The sequence below is a fragment of the Paramisgurnus dabryanus genome, chromosome 1 (genome assembly GCF_030506205.2).
Source record: "Paramisgurnus dabryanus chromosome 1, PD_genome_1.1, whole genome shotgun sequence".
NCBI classification, from domain to species: Eukaryota; Metazoa; Chordata; class Actinopteri; order Cypriniformes; family Cobitidae; genus Paramisgurnus; species Paramisgurnus dabryanus.
This window is the reverse complement of record NC_133337.1, coordinates 19,947,831-19,966,756: the sequence shown is the minus strand read 5'-3', so window position 1 is coordinate 19,966,756 and position 18,926 is coordinate 19,947,831. Positions and strand designations below refer to the sequence as shown.

The 18,926-nt window shown below is 42.9% G+C and overlaps 1 protein-coding gene across 1 annotated transcript in view; it reads right to left on the bottom strand.

Annotated features, from left to right (window-relative positions):
* The window catches only part of grm8a (glutamate receptor, metabotropic 8a), a 221,222-nt gene that overhangs the window by 12,399 nt on the left and 189,897 nt on the right, over positions 1-18,926 (bottom strand). The window contains exon 9 of the mRNA XM_073813888.1: positions 8,789-9,724. Within this exon, the coding sequence (XP_073669989.1) occupies positions 8,789-9,724 (936 nt within the window). The remainder of the gene's footprint in view (positions 1-8,788; positions 9,725-18,926) is intronic.

Genomic DNA, 18,926 nt, shown 5'->3' with positions numbered 1-18,926 from the left:
TTCCATCCTTCTGGCACGTAATAACATCTGCGATATCCACATTTTCAAGCACTGGTCCTGGTGAAAGCTTTCTTATTGTGAGAAAAACAAGCAATAAAGAAACCATTTCACAACTGCAGACTCAATCTCTTCCAAACAAATAACTTGTTTGTGAGACCAAAGCTGTTCTGCTCAGTTGTATTGTTGTTGTGTAAATACTTCTGCTCTTCTGTCTGTATATCAGCTGTGTTTCTCTTCTGTAGAGTCTGTTGCATAGTGATTTCGCACACAGCGTCAGGTCTCCGTGGGTTATCCATGATTAATAGCGTCGCTCATGGCACACTGTGGACCTGGGCGGTCACTCTCTCAAGCGGCAGGAAAATTATCTACTGTGAAGCATGAATTATGATGAAGTCTTTTGTGGCATTCGGGAATCGGCAGGTTTGATTCCACGTTTGATGTTAGTAGGTCAAATGTAACTAATGCTTATCTAATCTGAGGTAATACACCTTCCTCTCCACATGCAGAGAATATGGATTTTAGAGAGGACAGATCTCATTTATATGAGCCCTCCTCTCATTCTTACATCATTACTATAGCAACCGGATATGCAGATATCGACTATACTGCACTAACACTGTTCATGCTGTCGTTTTGTAAGTGATAAAATTAAATATATTAGTTCGGTGCAGTCAATATCTGGTTGCTACAGTCAACATCAAATTGATTTCGTGCACAGTGTGAATAAAGCCAATTATATTGTAGTTATGGATCTCTATTTTAATTCAAACCAGTGAGATTAACTTGTTTCATCTTCTACAAACCGCAAGTCTAATCATTTAAAGCAAAAGCACATCTACACAGTGTTAAAAAGAGACCCCATTTATACAACCAATTACTCTAAATTTACAGTGGATTATCATTATTTAAAATTATAATTAATAACTGTTGCACTGAAAAGCCAGTGTCGGCAGGGGCCGCCACAAGCATCAGTCACACAGCCATGATCCAGAACCGAGACAGAGAGCCAACAGACTGTCAGAGTTAACCGTTTAACATCTAAAACAGTAACTGTGAGCACAGGTATTCCACAAGGGTGTGTTTTGAGTCCTTTATTGTTCTCGTTGTTAACATATGACTGTACTGCCAATTTTTAAAGGGGCACCCACTTTGTTTGAAAATATGCTCATTTTCCAGCTCCCCTAGAGTTAAACATTTGTTTTTTACCGTTTTGGAATCCATTCAGCTGATCTCTGGGTCTGGTGCTACCACTTTTAGCATAGCTAAGCACAATCCATTGAATCTGATTGGACCATTAGCATCACGCTCAAAAAATAACCAAAGAGTTTCGATATTTTTCTATTTAAAACTTACTCTCTGTACAGTAGTTACATTGTGTACGAAGACAAAAGATTTCTAGGCAGATATGACTAGGAACTATATTCTTATTCTGGCGTAATAATCAAGGACTTTGCTGCTGTCACATGGATGCAGCAGGCCCAATGATATTACACCCCGCCCGAAAATAGTCCCCTTGGTAACTACTTTCAATAGCAGGGGACTATTTTCAGGCACTGCGTAATACCATACAGTAAGTGTCCCTTTAACAGCAACCATCTCATCAAGTTCACAGATGATAACATTATTGTCAGCCTTGTTACCGATAATGATGAGTCGGATTACAGGGAACAGGTGGAGAAACTAACAGCCTGGTGCACAAATGATAACTTGTCCCTCAATACCAACAAGACAAAGGAGATAGCCAACATCACCATCTCCCTCTAACTATAAACAGCACTGAGGTGGAGAAGGTCCAAAGCACCAAGTTTGTGGGGATCCACCAGACCGACAAGCTGACTACAAGAGACAATAAATTAGCTGTCATCAAGAAGGCCCGACAAGGCCTTCACTTTCCTTGTAGGTTGAAGAAAGTGAAACTTCCCATAACAGCCATGATCCTTTTTTACAGAGGGACAGTTGAGAGCCTGTTGACCTATTGAATCTCGTCCTGGTTCGGCAGCTTTACAGTGGAGGAGAGACACAATCTCAGCAATATTGTGAGAACAGCGGAGAAAAGTATTGGCGTCTCATTGGCACAGCTACAGGACTTCTACACAGAGCGCTGTGAGCAGAGAGCTGGTGGCATCCTTAAAGACTGTATACATCCATTTTATGGATTGTTTACATTGATGCAGTCAGGAAAAAGACACCGCAGCATAACTAAAACAACTCGGCTGGTAAACAGTTACTTCCTACAGCAGTTAGGTTGCTAAATCAGAGTTTGTGACGTTATTGTAGAAATGCTATTTTTTCCTTTTTTTAATTATGCACTGAACTGTAAGCTGTGGGCGTGTGAAACATAATTTGGTTTCTGTGTAACTTGTAGAAATTACAAATAGAGCATCTACCTATCTAAAATTATAATTAAAACTCTGTAAAAATAGAAACATTATCTGTCAATTAACAGCTCCACTGTTATTTTAAGTATTATGTCACTAATGACAAAATACAGAAAATCTATGTTTTTATACAGGAAAATACTTTATTATTTATACAATATTTTTTCAGTTTTCCTAAATTACATACAAATTAATGTAAATTTAATGTGTAGTTCATAATATTAAAAGTGCATGACCATACTAACAATTTAACATAAAAAACACAAAAATGTCAAATAATATCTGTTTTATAATTAATTTGGTAGCACTATATTTTACAGTACGTGTACTTACCTTGTACATATATGGTAAACATTGTACTTACAGACAAATGTGTGTTTTCTTAATTTTAAGTATCTATTATGTAACTCTAGATAAGTACTGGGCAATACCAGATACATACTAATAGTGTAAGTATACTGTAACTAACAAGAAACACTAATGTACTTACAAACGAAAGTAAAATATAAGTATTTAGTACTTACAGGTAAGTGTGGGTTAATGACAGGTACTTATAGTGTACATGATAACTAATAACAAACACTACTGTACTTAAAATTGGATGTAAATGGTAAGTGTGTAGTACATATGTCAGTGTAAGTTAATGATCGGCACATATAGTGTATGTATCCCGAACTAATGAGAAACACTACTGTACTTACAAATGCTATATAAATGCTAAGTGTGTAGTACTTGCAGGTCAGTGCAAGTTAATGAGAGGTACTTATAGTGTACGTATCAGAGGTGGGTAGTAACGAACTATATTTACTTCGTTACATTTACATTTTTTGGGGGTAACTAGTACTTTTAGAGTAAATTTAAGGATGGGTACTTTTACTCTTACTCAAGTACATTTCTAGGGGAAAAAAATGTAATTTTACTTCGCTACATTCGGTGGAATTACTGCGCTACTCTCAAATGGAAATAATTAATAATATATATATATATATATATATATATATATATATATATATATATATTCACAGGCATGTGCGTTGTGTGAGCTATCGGAGGCAGATCACGCGTGGCCTCAACTTTGCTATATGTTTTTACTCCAAGAATTTAAAAAGAAACGTTTCATAATGCGATGCATGCTGTGCACCAAAAAGAACTGACATGTCAGTGTACATGATGTTGACTATAACCTAACCCAGTGGTTCCCAAACTTTTTCAGTGTGCGGCCCCCCTTGTGTACAGTGCATTTTTTCACGGCCCCCCGAAATAAAATTTATGACAAAAACAGTTTTAAAATGTAATATTTTAATTAAACAAAACATATAAAATTATACCTATAGTGCTGTTGGTTAGTTGGCTTATTATTTTTTAGGTTTAATTACACAAAATTCATGATAAATGAATGTATTTTATAAAATGTCATAAAACTGGGGCCCCCCTTGCACCGTCTCGCGGCCCCCCTGGGGGCCCCGGCCCCCAGTTTGAAAACCACTGACCTAACCCAACCAAACTTAATCATCACAGAAAGGTGCAAAACCCAGTAAAAGTGGCGTCATGACATCAAGAAGCCTATAAATAAAGTTTCTAGAAAGTTTTGTCCAAGCATCGTCGGCTACTGGTTAGATAGTCAGACTTGTCTGTAACCCAGAGGTTACAAAATAAACAAAGCATATGCACTTTTAAACCACAAATTCTTGTTTTGCACTAGCCATGTGATGCGCCAGTGTGACCTTACATATTACGTAATCACATAAAAATGCACACTTGCAGACCCTTTTAAACTATTAATTAGGGGCATCACAGTGGCTCAGTGGGTAGCACTGTTGCTTCACAGCAAGAAGGTCCCCGGTTCAAGCCCTGGCTAGGGCCGGTGGCCTTTCTGTGTGGAGTTTGCATGTTCTCCCTGTGTCAGCTTGGGTTTACTCCGGGTACTCCACAGGCCAAAAACATGCAAGTTACAGTAGGCACATTGGAGATGCCAAATTGTCTCTCCCCCAACCTGTGTATGGATCAACTTGTCTGAATAAAACTTGTGTATGAATTAATTGGTTCTCGCCATGAACATAGCCGCAGATGCTGGAAAGGGTTAAAGAAAAGAAGAAGAAACTATTGATTAGTTTAATTCCACATCCAATAACGTCTTTCTCCACACCATTAAAAACTGAAGCTGTAGTTTTGCATACATCATATGTATGTGGTTAAAAAGTACTTATTTTTATTCTTTCTTGTTGAATTGAAACTGCAATTTTAAACTGCATTGAAACTGTAAACTTTTGCCGCCAACTAAAGTCCACTATATGGAGAAAAAATCCTGGAATGTTTTCCTCAAGAAAACTTAATTTCTATTCGACTAAACAAAGAAAGACATAAACATCTTGGATGACATGGGGGTGATAAATTCTCAGTACTTGTTTTCATGAAAGTGGAGTAATCCTTTAACAAAGGTGGCGTAACTAACTAAGAACAAAGCTGGCCTTCAAGGACTTTAAAACTAAAGTGAAACGAAATCATCCAAATGTCAAAAAGATTCAGTTCAGTTACGGTGGCTTTGATGGACTCGTTCAGCTTTTTGGAAAATCAATATATTCCTCATAAGAGAAAAACAGAGGGATATTTCACGCCTCAGTTAGAATATGTTTACACCCACATGAGGATTACCATAACATCAGTATCATTACTAGTAAGAACTTGCTACATTTTACATAATGTTGTACTATAACTGTGCATGTAAATGTATTTCACCCACTGATCTGCTTGAAATGTGCATTTTTACGCTATGTGCAGAACAGAGCTCAAAGACTCATCATTTACAATTACAAAAAACAGCTCGCTAAGAGGAAAAACATCAATCTCTGTGAATATTCAATCATGTAAATTGGAGCCGATAAGCGTCACAATGTTTCAATTTCATCTCTGCAAAGTAAGCTTGATAATGATAAATTTATTGTCCATTTTCTTAACAAGTCATCTCTGGACGCCATTGATTTCTAGAGATTTCCACCATTCGCGCAGGGCTGTATTGACTGGTCGTGATTCTGAAGAGCTCTCTGGATTGGAAATGTCAAAGTGCATGTATTGGTCTTCTGGGCTGATATCATTTCGAAATGTGGAAGGAGAGAAAGCATATCAGCTTTGATATCTTAATGTTAAAGGAAAATGGAGAGGTAATAGTCGGCACAATGAAAAACCACATGAATTGATTTTCGGAGCGTTAGCCAAAGCACATTCTGGGTAATGGAGGCATATTTTACAGGCGGTGGGGTTTTATCTGCTTTTCTGCACTGGTTCATTTCACAAACGTACTGTTGCAGCCAATACAACATTGACATTCTGTAATAATATTAATTCTGGCCCAGTCAGTTTTCATTACAAAACAATTATCAGATCATTTCGCTTCAGCCAGTGTAGTCATACGATGGGTCAGTAAATATGTTTTGTTATTTTTGATAAAGTCTATTGTTAATTTTCTCAATAAGATGCCATTTTTCACATATCAAATGATTGATGTTGTTGCTTTATCCTATAAAGTAATGAGATGGTTTGGGGTGTTGTGTTAATAGAACTTCATCCATCCTACAATTCCATCATTAAATGAGAATACAAATAAGCTTGTTAGTTTAGGAAATAATTGGTATATCCATAACTGTCCCTCTTGGCTACAGTGGATCTGTCACGAAAACCTAATGTGACCAAAGAGCAATGTGGTAATGAGTTTTCATCTGAAACGGCTGAGCAATGAAGTCAGATAGTTTTAGCATTCAGAAAGCTACGGAAGATCTTGGCTTCCTACAGTCTTAGGCCCAAAAACAACATGTTTTTTTATTTTTAAGTTTCTGTAGCTTAACTGGTATAGCACTGCTTTAACAGCACATAGGTTCCCAGGAAATACCAACCCAATTAAACGGATATTCGTGTTATAGTCACTTAATATTTGATTAATGTATTTGTGTTATTGACATGTTTTTCCACTGTCTTTCATGTCATTTTATATTTTGTTTTCTCATTGTTTTTTCCTATTTTTATCATTGTCTTTTGGGGTTGGGGTAAGAATCACTTTCTGCGACATCCTAACTAGAGCCCGACCGATTTATCGTTTTGCCGATTTTATCGGCCGATATGAGCATGTCGCAGATATATCTGTATCGGCGTATTAGCCGCAGATATGAAGCCGATATGAACGTTCCTTACAGAACACATTAAATGCTTTTGAAAGATGTAAGTACTTGTTTGTCCAGCAGAGTGCGCCCTATTGGTTGCTAATGGCGACTCAGGTCACTCACTGTAGTGACATCAGCCAATCCCCCACCCCCTTCACTTTAGTCAGTCTCTCAGTTCAGATGGCGGCCGCGGCAGTCACGCGGTTTCTTCAAAACATTTTACACCTGGTATTAAGGCACGCTTTGGTCGATTGGATTATAAGTGGACGAGAGAGACACATTCCTGTTTACATTTGGTGGTTTTAATCAGTCTTTTTTGTCCACTTGCGAGTTGTTTCAAACGCAAGCGGAAGAAATGACGCGAGGCGGAGAAAGGACGCGCTTAAACTGACGCGCAGTCTGTGGGAGTACAGCTGCTTGTGCTGTTACATGCTCATTTCAAAGCAATTGATTAAATAAGCTCGCGCAACTTTACACCCTTTCTTAAATAAAAGAGGCGGAGAGCAGACGCTTTAGTTTTATGAAAGTTTAAAGTCCCGTCAGAACACTGTGGGTTCGTGTTATAAAAAAAGTTGTGCAGTACATTAAACATTAGCCTACATCAGTATGTTGTCAGTAATTCAAGCATTGTCGTCTTAACGGTAAGTTTTTAATTAATTTGTGAAGTCCATAACTTACTCTAAAGCTAATAAACAATGACTTTATAAGTTTCCATTTTTTAAAATAAGCCCTATATAACATTATTCTCGTTAAAACTGACAATGGTTTAAGTTATATGTATTTTGTTTTGTTTGTGTTTTAAAGTTATTTATAATAAGTCAAATTTACTGTTTTGTGCACTTATATCAGAATCATTTTGGATAATAAAGTTTATTGTTAACTTGTAAAACACACCTGCCTATATTACATATCTTTGTCACGTCATTTTAAGTGTTTGATCACCACATTTGTGGTGTGATCATAGAGTGATCATTGCAAAAAGTATTCATATATAGTATATTCTGTTAATGTATATAGTGTATTCTATGTACAGTACTGTAGTAGTATAATATACTGTAGTATATGTTTACTGTACTATAATATGCACATAATGAATATCGGCCGATATATCGTTATCGGTCTTTTTTTACTCTGTAATATCTGTATCGGCATCGGCCCAAAAAAATGCATATCGGTCGGGCTCTAATCCTAACTCAAACCCCAACTCTAACCCCAACTCCAGGCAAGAAAAGTTTTAAAAGCAGACGAAAAACATGTAGAAACCAATGAAAAAAATTACATCCTAATGCAAACCCCAAGCGACAATAATAAGAAAAAAATAATAAGAAAAAAATATAAAATGACACGATAAAGAAAGTCGTGCTGTACACACAAAAAACTGTCTAGAGAAATTCGTGCTGTGTGCCACAAAAAAAAAAAAACATTCATGCTCCAGTGGCACGAAAAACATCAGAAAATCGTGTCAATAGTACAAATAAATTAATCAAAAATGTCTTGACTATAACACGACTTGCCGTGAGATAAGGTAGGGAAATACAAATACTTATAAAAACTTTATACCTTAAATGTACTGCAAGTTGCTGTGGGTAAAAGCATCTGCCAATAAAGCATAAATGTAAGAGTTTTCAGGCAACCTCCAATAAATGGAAGCAAACCGTCTTTCTCACTCAACCTTGAGATACTCTTATGAGGCTCCTGGATTTCAGATCGATATCTCCACCTACTTGAGCACCTCTGACCCATCTGCCTGTTTCCTAAAGTGCAGCTAACATCCATCAGTATGTTAACCAAGCTCACCCTCGCTCCTTTAGCTTTCTTATTTAACATGTGAAATATTCTGAAGGCTAACACCTACCAGGTCAGATGATGGGTTAAACAGCAGGTGATGTTATTATCTGTAGCTCAAAGCTATAGTCTGTTTCCCATAGATCACATGCACAAACCAGAAGCAGAAGCATAATATTTCCTAACCTATAGGACCACAGGACATTGCCCAAAATGCCACCTTCATCGATCCTAACTAAAAATAACATGGTTTGAAGCTAAAGAATCATGCAGTGCCATTATTATGTTGACAGTTCCTGTCACTTTTAAGCTCTTAAGGAGGTTGCTCCTGACCCTAGAAGAAACAAGAGGAGAACAGGCCACCATTCCAGGCCTTGAACAGCACAATTATTCACAATGAGGTGCAATTATTTACCATAACCACATGTTAACAATCCCTGTATGTTTAGTAGTGTTTGCACAGCTTCAACTCACCCTCTCTGCCGACTGTGCCGTTCCAAAGAAGATTGGTATAAATGCCAACCAGATGATGCAGGTAGTGTACATAGTAAATCCAATCGGCTTAGCCTCATTGAAAGTCTCCGGCACACCCCTGGTCTTGATGGCATAAACAGTGCATGTGACCATCAAAAGGATGCTGTAGCCCAGCGAACAGATGAGCGACAGATCCGAGATGTCACACTTGAGAACCCCGCGGGCCTTCACCGGGTCAGATGTGCGTTGCTCGCCGTAGTCCACCACCGTGTGAGGCGGGTCCACGGCAAACCACATAAACACGCCGAGCAGCTGCACCGAGATCAGACTGAAGGTAATGACCAGCTGAGAGGCGGGGCTTATGAAGCGCGGGGCAGCCACGGACTTCTTGCCCTGCTCGAAGATTCGATGGATGCGATTGGTCTTGGTCAGCAAGGCGGCATAGCTGAAGCACATGCCCAAACCAAGGAACACACGGCGAAACGAGCAAACAGCCAAACTCGGGGTGGAGATCATCAAGAAGGTGATGGCGTAACACAAAAAAATGCCCGTCAGCAGCACGTAGCTCATCTCTCGGCCAGAAGCGCGCACGATGGGTGTGTCGTTGTAGCGTACGAAGGTGACCACCACAAAACTAGTGGCCAAGATGCCCAGGACGGCGATGAACATGGGCACGGCCGCCCAAGCCGAGTGCCACTCCAGTTTGATGATGGGAATCGGGACGCAGCCGGTACGATTGCGGTCGGGGCGCTGCTCGTATGGACACAGCTCGCAGCTGAACTCGCTGGCCTGGAAGTGGTATCCTTCACATCGCTCACAGTGCCAGCAGCAGGGAACGCCCTTCACTATCTTCTTCCTTTCACCCATTCGGCAAGGAACGCTACACACGGAGACTGGAAACGTGTTTTCACCTTTCTGCCAGCGCATGGCTTCCACCTGTGGAGGAGAACGAAAACGAGCATTGTCAAAAGCGAGACTGAATGCCCAGCTGAAACTGAGCAGTCATACTGTTTGCATTTAATTTCCCCATAGCTCCAGAAAAAAGCTTCAGATGCGGTGGAAAATAAGCGGCCAACATTGCTCTTTTGAGCAGAGCTTCAGCTTGGCTCCCAGGCATAACTTTGATGACAGATATAATTTGGGACAAACTCACGCTAGGGGCACTTGAGATTAAATAAATTACATGACATGTTCGAGTTTTAAGGAGTGACTGCATAGACTCAAGTTCACAAACTTGCATTAGGAAATTAAATTTCACGTGATTTTGCTAGACCAATCCAGTAGACAAATGAGGACAACTTTTTCGCTGTTGAAAAGAGAAGCCATGAATGAATTATTCATGCTTGTGACAAATTACGCCTGGCAAAAACAGATTGGGTTTAATTAGGGGAGAGAAAAAAGAAAGAACGTATTAAAAGAAAAGAAGACAGAATTTGCAAATGAACAGTAGTTTAATTTGACTTATCACATAAAAGGATATAAAAGGGTTTTTAGGAAGAATAGAAGAGCCAAATTCTTTATTTAAATCTCTCCATTCTGCATAAAACAAGCCACAGTGGCAATTCACACTGAAGGGCTTTAATTCAGTTTTAATTCATTCTGAAGAAACTCTAATGGAAAGTAGACAGTGATTTAACATTTAAATTCGGAATTAGCACTCATTCACTATTTAACTGCTGTTTGCTAAGACTGAGACTAAACTTTTAAAAGATTAGATGAAAAAGTGGACAAAAAAATCAACAACAAGAATAAACCATGGTGTGGTTTTACTACAGTTATTTTGGTTTAATCGTGTTCCCTTTAAAGCGTAACCATGTTTATTTTGTGGTTTGTCATAATGGTAGCTCATTTATATTGAACGTACCACGTGCATAGATCTAAATATCATAGATGTGCCAATAAATAACTACGTAGAACCATACAGTGAATTTTTCAAACCCTTTAAGGGGACATATCACGAATATCTGAGTTTTTCATGTTTAAGTGCTATAATTGGGTCCCCATAGTTCTTCTATCAACCTAGAAAATGTGAAAAGATCAACCCAGTAACTTAGTTTTGGTAAACCATTTTCTGCAAGCATGTGAAAAAATAGGTAATTGAAATGTGGCTCCCCTTGTGACGTCAGAAGGGGATAATACCGCCTCTGAATCTGCACCGTCCAACCACGGCACTGCCATTTGGTGCAGAGATCAGCTCATTTGCATTTTAAAGGACACACACATTTTTGCTCACACCTACAAAGTGGCAATTTTAACATGTTATAATAAATTATCTATATGGTATTTTAAGCTAAAACTTCACATACATACTCTGGGGACACCAAAGATTTATTTGACATCTTAAAAAAGTCTTGTGAAATGTCCCCTTTAATCTTTGCATTTGAAAGAAGAGAAGTTATTTTCTTTGGCTATTCTTTAGTAGTTTCAGTGAATTATAAACTTAGGCCCTTACATATAATACTTTATGTCCCTAGATGAGACACACTGCAAACACTTAAAACAGTTACTGTCAGTGTATATGCATGCGTTGCCTTTGTATAGATTTTCCGAAGATAATCTGTGAAAATATTTCCTGGCTAATGTGGTCTTTAAAGCACAAGTCTCTCTTCTATGAGTTGCATATATTGTATATTTTACTCATCATCTCCTCCAATGTACGTAATGCCTTGAGTGTTTATCCATTTAAGCGCCTATGGGAGGGTCTGATACCTGACTAAAGAAGCCTGATTTACAGCAGATCACAGTTCCTCCCGTTTCCAAAACACAGAGGAGTCGTGATGTTTCATGGCGCATCAGAGACAAGATTGCACTAGCGTCTGTCTCACCACTGCTGTGAGAGCTCCTGGCCATGAAAACGCTGCTCATTTCTGGCTCTAATAATTTTGTTTTGCAGCCAGGCATGAAACATTACAAGCGTGTCTCCCATCACACTGACTAATGAAGGCCTTTGTGTATTCATGTCATGTGCATTATCAAACTTAACATTTGCCTGAATTTCAAAGAGTTGTGCTTATGCTTGAAAGTAACATAAAAACTCAAATTAACTTTTTAACTTTCAAACACTCTAATGCTGGGTTATTTTTAACCCAGTGTTGGGTCAAAAAGGGACAAACAGAGCTATTAAGTTAAATTTACCCAGATCCAAGAATGTGTTAAAACATCCGAGCATGGCAAATAACCGAGCATGGATTAATTTGTAACCCAATAGGTTGGGTTTGTTCCTTTTTGGTTTAAAAATAACCCAGCATTATTAGCATATATTATCCATTATTTTCACAGCCTAGATTCCAGATATATCTCCATTCATGTTTTGATTTTCCTTAACTGGCACCATCCCTTGAGCAGGACACCTGACTTTACTTCAATATTTTGCATGTAAATTTTTATCTATCATGACAAACTATGTATAGGTATAAGAGGCAGGGATGTTTTATGAAATAAATTATGTAGGGAGAGTAACTGATTCATTTATGAAAAGAGTGTGCCTCAAAACATTCATATCCTGCAAAATGTCACTGTCCTGCTAGCGGGAAGCCTACGCTTATCGTTTGAAAGCTAAGAGTGTATTTTACATTTATCATCACCATTTTGGTAATGGAATGACATAGTGAGAACCATTTTTTTAAATGCCATGAGTCCACAGGTGGACCCAATTTGTTTTTACATATGTATAGAACTAATACCCTGTTCTAGACCTAAACCATCTTGACAAACTATATATCGTTGGAAAGCTCTAAGGGTGTAGTTTTCATATTTCTTCACCATTTTGGGAGAATTATGAGGCAGTGAGAGTCAATTTCTAAAAGGTCACAGGCCCACAGGTAGGCCAAATTTGTTTTTAAATATTTATAACACTAAAACCCTACTCTAAACCTAAAAAAATCATGACAAACTATATATCACTGAAAGCTCTCAGAATGTAGTTTTCATATTTCAATGTCATCTGTTGATAGAAATACTGCAATGACAGGTTTTTTTTTGTTACATGGACTACCCGCATAGGAATGCATATTAATTATTATTTATTCATAACACTATATCCTATTATAAAGCTTTCAAAAATGTTGAAAAAACTATGTATCATTGGAAATAATTATTTTTCATATTTTATTATATTTTTGCATTAATAATAATGCAGCAACAGTAATTTATTAATTTGTAACAAGAGCATGCAGCAAACAGATGACACCTAGTGGCCGTTGTTGGTAAAACCACTAAAAGTGTGACAAAAATGTAATTTGTTTTGTGATATTAACTTGAAATGTGAATCACAACTACTTGAGTCTTATGGCTTTATGTTTACATTATTACTTTTGTAAACATGTACATTTTTATAATTTTATATTTTATAAAATTAATATGTTATCGCATTGTTTTTATTTATTCAAATAAATGTAAACTGCTATAACTTTTTTTATTCAATATTTTCACCTCCAGACACTTCTGTAAAAAACCTTAGATTGTCTTCTTTAAAACAAGACCAAGGTTAGGCTTCTAGAACAAATGTCAGAGTTAATAGTATGTAAATCACAGTTCCCTTTCAGTCGGTCACTACGACGTCACGTCGTGACCGACGAATTGGGAACTCGCTTAGAGAGACCAATCTGCTTCGAATACTACTAAAACGCCAATGAACTTGGCATTGAGATATTTGCATAATGCTGGCGCCGCCCCGCCAGGTGCCTACATAAGCAGCAGGTGCAAATATGGAAATTAGCTTTTATTCGCTTCGAAAGCCTGCAGTATCTGCTACTGAGAAGCTACTTTACTCTGTTGGGATTTGATTGCTGAAGTTGGTTGGACTAGCAGTATCACAGCGGACGCTTCGCTTATTCCACGGCTCTACATCTGTTTATTGTTTTGAGTTTAGTGTGTGCGTTGCCTTCCTGTGCGCTCATCAACTAAGCATCTGAGTGAATTTCCCTAAAAGAGTGATACGAGAGAGCTTTGTGCCTTGTTAAAGGCAGCCACTCTCTCGTATATCCGGACATCAGCGTCCTTTTCAGGATGGCTTTTCGTCCGTGCGATCTTGGGTGCGGCAAATACATGGGTCCGAAGGACGGTCACGGGCGTTGTCTTTCGTGTTTGGGCATCGAGCACGCAGAGGCAGCGTTCGCTGGGGGTAAGTGTTCTCACTGCAAGAACATGTCCCTTGTGGATTTGCGGAGACGGTTGTCTTTCCTCCGGGAAAAGCGCAACCCTCGTCATGCGAGTGCTGAACGCCGCCACGGTGCAGCCGTAAAGCTCTCAAAGGACGACCTCCGCATCACTGTGCTGAGCCGGTCGGGGGATTCGTCCTCATGCTCTCAGCCTCCTCATCCACAGCCGGTTGATGTGCCTATGGAGACTTCAGCGTCGTGTTCTAAGATGTCTCTAGAATCCATTGTGCCTCCCTCCGGGTCCACCGACGCCGCAGCATCCGAGGGTGGGCCTCCTCCCCCTGACGTGGACCCCGACGCCCTTCCTCCCTCTGGTCGGGTTGGGACGCCGGAGTTCGATCCAGAGATGGTGGCCGTGCTCGCTCGAGCGGCGGAGACCGTAGGGTTAGAGTGGGTGCCCCCACCTCAGCCCGAGCCATCCCGCCTGGATGATTGGTTCTTGGAGCTGCCCGGGTTTCACAACCCTCTCCACCGGTGCCTTTCTTCCCCGAGGTGCACGAGGAGCTGACTAGAACCTGGAAGTCGCCGTTTTCTACGAGATTACGGCCGTTTCAGCCCTCCCCCCTCACCTCCCTCACCAGCGGAGCCGCTAAGGGTTATACGAGCATCCCTCCTGTGGAGCGCGCGGTCGCGATGCAACTGTGTCCGGCTAACGCTCCCTCTTGGAAGGACCGCCCAACCCTCCCCTCTCGTGCCTGCAGACAGTCCTCCGGTTTAACGGGCGCTGCCCACCAGGCATGTGGAGAGGCGGCTTCAGCCCTGCACGCAATGGCGTTGCTGCAGGTTCACCAAGCGAAGGCCTTGAGGGATCTGCACGAGGGAGGACACGACTCGCCTGTCCTTTCGGAGCTCCGGGCTGCCACTGATCTGGCTCTTCGCGCGACGAAGGTGACAGCGCAGGCGATTGGTCGTGCCATGTCCACGATGGTGGTCCAGGAACGCCACTTATGACTATGTCTGGCAGACATGTCGGACGCGGAGAAGAACAAGTTCTTAGACGCTCCAGTGTCCCAGGCTGGCCTCTTCGGTGAGTCGGTGGAGTCTTTTGCCCAGCAGTTCTCCGCCGCCCAGAAGCAGACGGAGGCGATCGCTCAGATCATGCCCCGGCGCAAGCGACCTGCATCTCGCCCTCCAGCGCCGGCGGGCCCGTCTGCTCCTCGCCGAGGGCGCCCTGCGGCGGCTGCCTCCACCCTCCCCACTAGAACATCTTCCAGGCCACGGAGGGGGAACAGCCGTCGGCAGCCCGCCCCGCCCGCCCCACCCGCTTCCCGTGGTAAACGGAAATCGAAGCGGCCCTGAGACGGGCGACCTGGATTCGGATGGGATCACTCTACGGGAGACGGTGATGGCATCGCTCCCTCCACCGGTAGAGGGCCGGGTGGAGAATCTTTGGTTTCGTTTTGTTTCTGTTCCGCCGGCTTCTCAGCCGGCACCCACAAGACCACAAAAAGAGTGCATTCCCATTCCTTCTCCAGGTCTTCAGAGGATCGAGAGAGATGTGAGCGGGCATTTACATGCTCTTCCTCCCTCTCCTCTATCGCCAGCGGGTGTCCTGAGGAGTCCCAGCCCTCCGCTGAGGAGACGGGACCACCAGCACCCTCCTCGGAGTCTGTGCTCTCCGCTGAGGAGACCAGACGACCGTCACCCTCAGCGGGCTCAGGTCAGTGTCACACACACATACTGTAGATGTTTATGCTGTCACAGCAGACGCACCGGCAGTCCCACCTGTCTCGCTTCGCTGCCCCACCGCGGGTACTTCGGTAGTGTCGTTAATTCTCCTCGTACGGTGCCTGGGTGCTTGGCTTCAGTTCCCTGCCCGTTCGTTGGGTTTTACGCACGATCCGCCTCGGTCACGAAATCCGGCACACCACCAAATTCTCGGGCTTTCGTTTCACTGTGGTGAAAGCGTCCGATGCCCATGTACTGCGTGCAAGAGTCGATGTCCTGTTGGCGAAGGATGTATCGAGCCGGTCCCTCTCACCGAGATTATGATGATGATAGGGTTTTCCAGCCTTATCTCATAGTACCCAAAATACGCGGCGGGTTACGATCGATTTGATTTACGCCGGCTCTACAAAGGTGTCCTTTTTGGATGATAACGCCGAGGCTCGTATTTCAATATTCAGATCGTTTGCAGCCTTAGACCTGTAAGACGTGTACTTTATGTGTCCATCTCCCCTCGATTTAGACGGTTTTTCGCTCTGCGTCATGGGGTGGGCATATTAATACTAAGTACATCATTCGAGTTCTCTCTCTCTCCGTGTCTCCATGTGCTAGTCACGGCTTTAAAATATCAGAGAGAGAGCGTTGTTCGCATTCTGCTTTTATGTACGTCGACTTATAATAGCCCGTTCTTGGCAGACGTGCGCGGACACAGAGAGTTAATGCTTCGGCATCTCGCTCGTTTATGTCTTCAGGTCGACTGGGAAAGAGTACTTTGCCCCGTGCAGAGGATCCTTTTTCTCAGTATGGAAATAGACTCGATCGACTAAATGGCGTGTTTTACAAGAGCGCGCAACCAGTCAGTTCTGACTTGCCTCGGTTTAATTCGAGGGAAGTACGCGGTCCCTCTGAAACTATTTCAGAAGCTCCTGGACATATGACAGCATGCTGCGGCTGTGACACCGCCCGAGCTGCTTCATATGAGACCGCTTCAGCGTTGGCTTACGATCGAGTCTCGAGGAGAGCGTGGCGCACCGGCATACACCATGTAAACATTACACCTGCGTGTCATTTCAACTTTCCCCGGGGTAGACCCGGCATTTCCGATGGACAATGCGCCCTGAAGGGTCTACTGGCATTCTGTAGCATATATGCCCTTAGCACGGGATGATCGCCACGTATGACGGGCTTGCAGTCTCAGGGGTGTGCATAGCACCCCAACTGCCGCGAGCGGTGCGCTGTATATCTGGGACTTGTACGCTCCGCTATGGAGATGCGAGGGAAGGATGTATTAGCCAACACCGACAACACTGCGACTGTTGCGTTATTTACCGTTAAGGCGGTTTTGCGCTCTCGTCACCTGTCGCATCTCGCTCGTCATCTCCTCCTTTGGAGTCAGAAGCATCTGAGGTCCCTTCGTGCCATTCACATTCCGGGCTCGCTCAATACAGCAGCGGACGCGCTTTCTCGAGCTGCGCGCCCCGGCGAATGGCGACTCCACCCCCAGACGGTCCAGCTAATTTGGAAGAAGTTCGGTCGTGCGCAGACAGACCTGTTTGCGTCGCCGGACGATACCCACTGTCGCCTATTTTATTCACTAACCGAGGGCAGCCTCGGCGTGGACGCATTGGCACACAGCTGGCCTCGGGGGATGCGCAAATACGCATTCCTTCCAGTGAGCTTAATCGCACAGACACTGTGCAAAGTCAGGCAGGACGAGGAGAGCCTTTTTATTAATCGTTCGTACTGGACGACTGGGAATTGGTTTTTCATAGTTAATGCTCCTCGCGACAGCCCTCCCTGGCGGATCTCCATGTATGGTCGTTGAGCGCGCGCAAGGTTTCGGTGATTTATCGCAAACGGTATCTAACACCATCGACATGGTTCGAGCACCGTCCACAGACGGGCTTACGCGCTTAATGAAACCTTTTTCGTCACCTGGTGCTCTTCGCAACGCGAGGACCCCAGAGAATGCCCATTAACATTGTGCTTTTATGTCTTTAACATAGGTTAGATGGTAGGCTGTCCCTCCGCCATTAAAGTTGATATCGCCGCTATTTCTGCTCATCACTCACTTATCAACGGCAGATCAGTTGGCCAGCATGATTTAATTATTACGTTTTAAGAGGCGCTCGCAGGCTAAACCCCTCGCGCCCTCCCTCTTTCCTCCTGAGACCTGTCCATGGTGCTGAAGCCTTCAGGTCTCCCTTTTGAGCCTTTGCAGTCTACGAGATTGGCCTCCATGAAGAGAGTAGGGGATTTACATGCATTCTCTGTTGACGATTCGTGCTTTTAGTTTGGTCCTGCTGTCTCACTGAGACCCAGACCAGGCTACATGCCCAAAGTTCCCACCACTCCCTTCAGAGATAAGGTGGTGAGCTTGCAAGCGCTGCCCCCGGAGGACGCAGACCCAACCATGGCTTTGTTGTGCCCCGTACGCGCACTGCGACTCTACGTGGTTCGCACGCAAAGCCTCAGGACCTCAGACCAGCTCTTTGTTTGTTATGGTGGCCAGCAGAAAGGGAAAGCTGTCACTAAGCAGAGGATGTCTCATTGGATAGTTGATACTATCGCCCTGGCTTATAATCTTCAGGGTATTCCTTGCCCCTTTAATTTGAGAGCGCACTCCACACGGAGTGTTGCCTCATCTTGGGCTTTAGCTCGTGGTTCCTCGCTAACAGACATCTGTAGAGCTGCTGGTTGGGCGACACCTAATACGTTCATTAGATTTACAGTGTTCGTATCGAGCCTGTATCCTCTCGTGTTCTTTCCTCACCAGGGAGGGCATGGAGAGCAGACTCGCAAGTCGGCTTGCAGCCTCCGACTGAGGCTCCTAATTGAGTTTCAGTATGGAAGGCCTTCAGAACAAAAATGCGTAATGGTTTGAATTGTTCTTCCTCCGCTGCCTGGCAGCCTTTGTTGCGGAGCATTGGCTGTCAGCCTTTCACTAGCTGTATCCTCGCAAACCTACGTGTCTGGCTCGGGCTCCACATTGTGTCCCACCGGGTTCCTTTGTGAGTATTTTCCGTGGGGTTAATCCTACTAGCCCACGTTTCCCTCAGCAGAGCACTGCTTTGCTTACACAGCCACGGCTGTCTTTATTCCTCAACTACGGTTGACTTTCGCCCACCATTAGCCCTTAAGAGGGGCGGTGGCTTCCGCAGCGTTCCTATCCCGCTCAGGTAGGGCGCTTCCCAGTCGCTGGCACTTCTGTGGGGTTAAGGAACATCTAGTGCCCGGCCTTCTGCCTTAAAACCTATCTCCTCCTCCTTAAGTGGAACCGGAGGGCTTTACGCAGACACTGGAAGAGGTCAGCC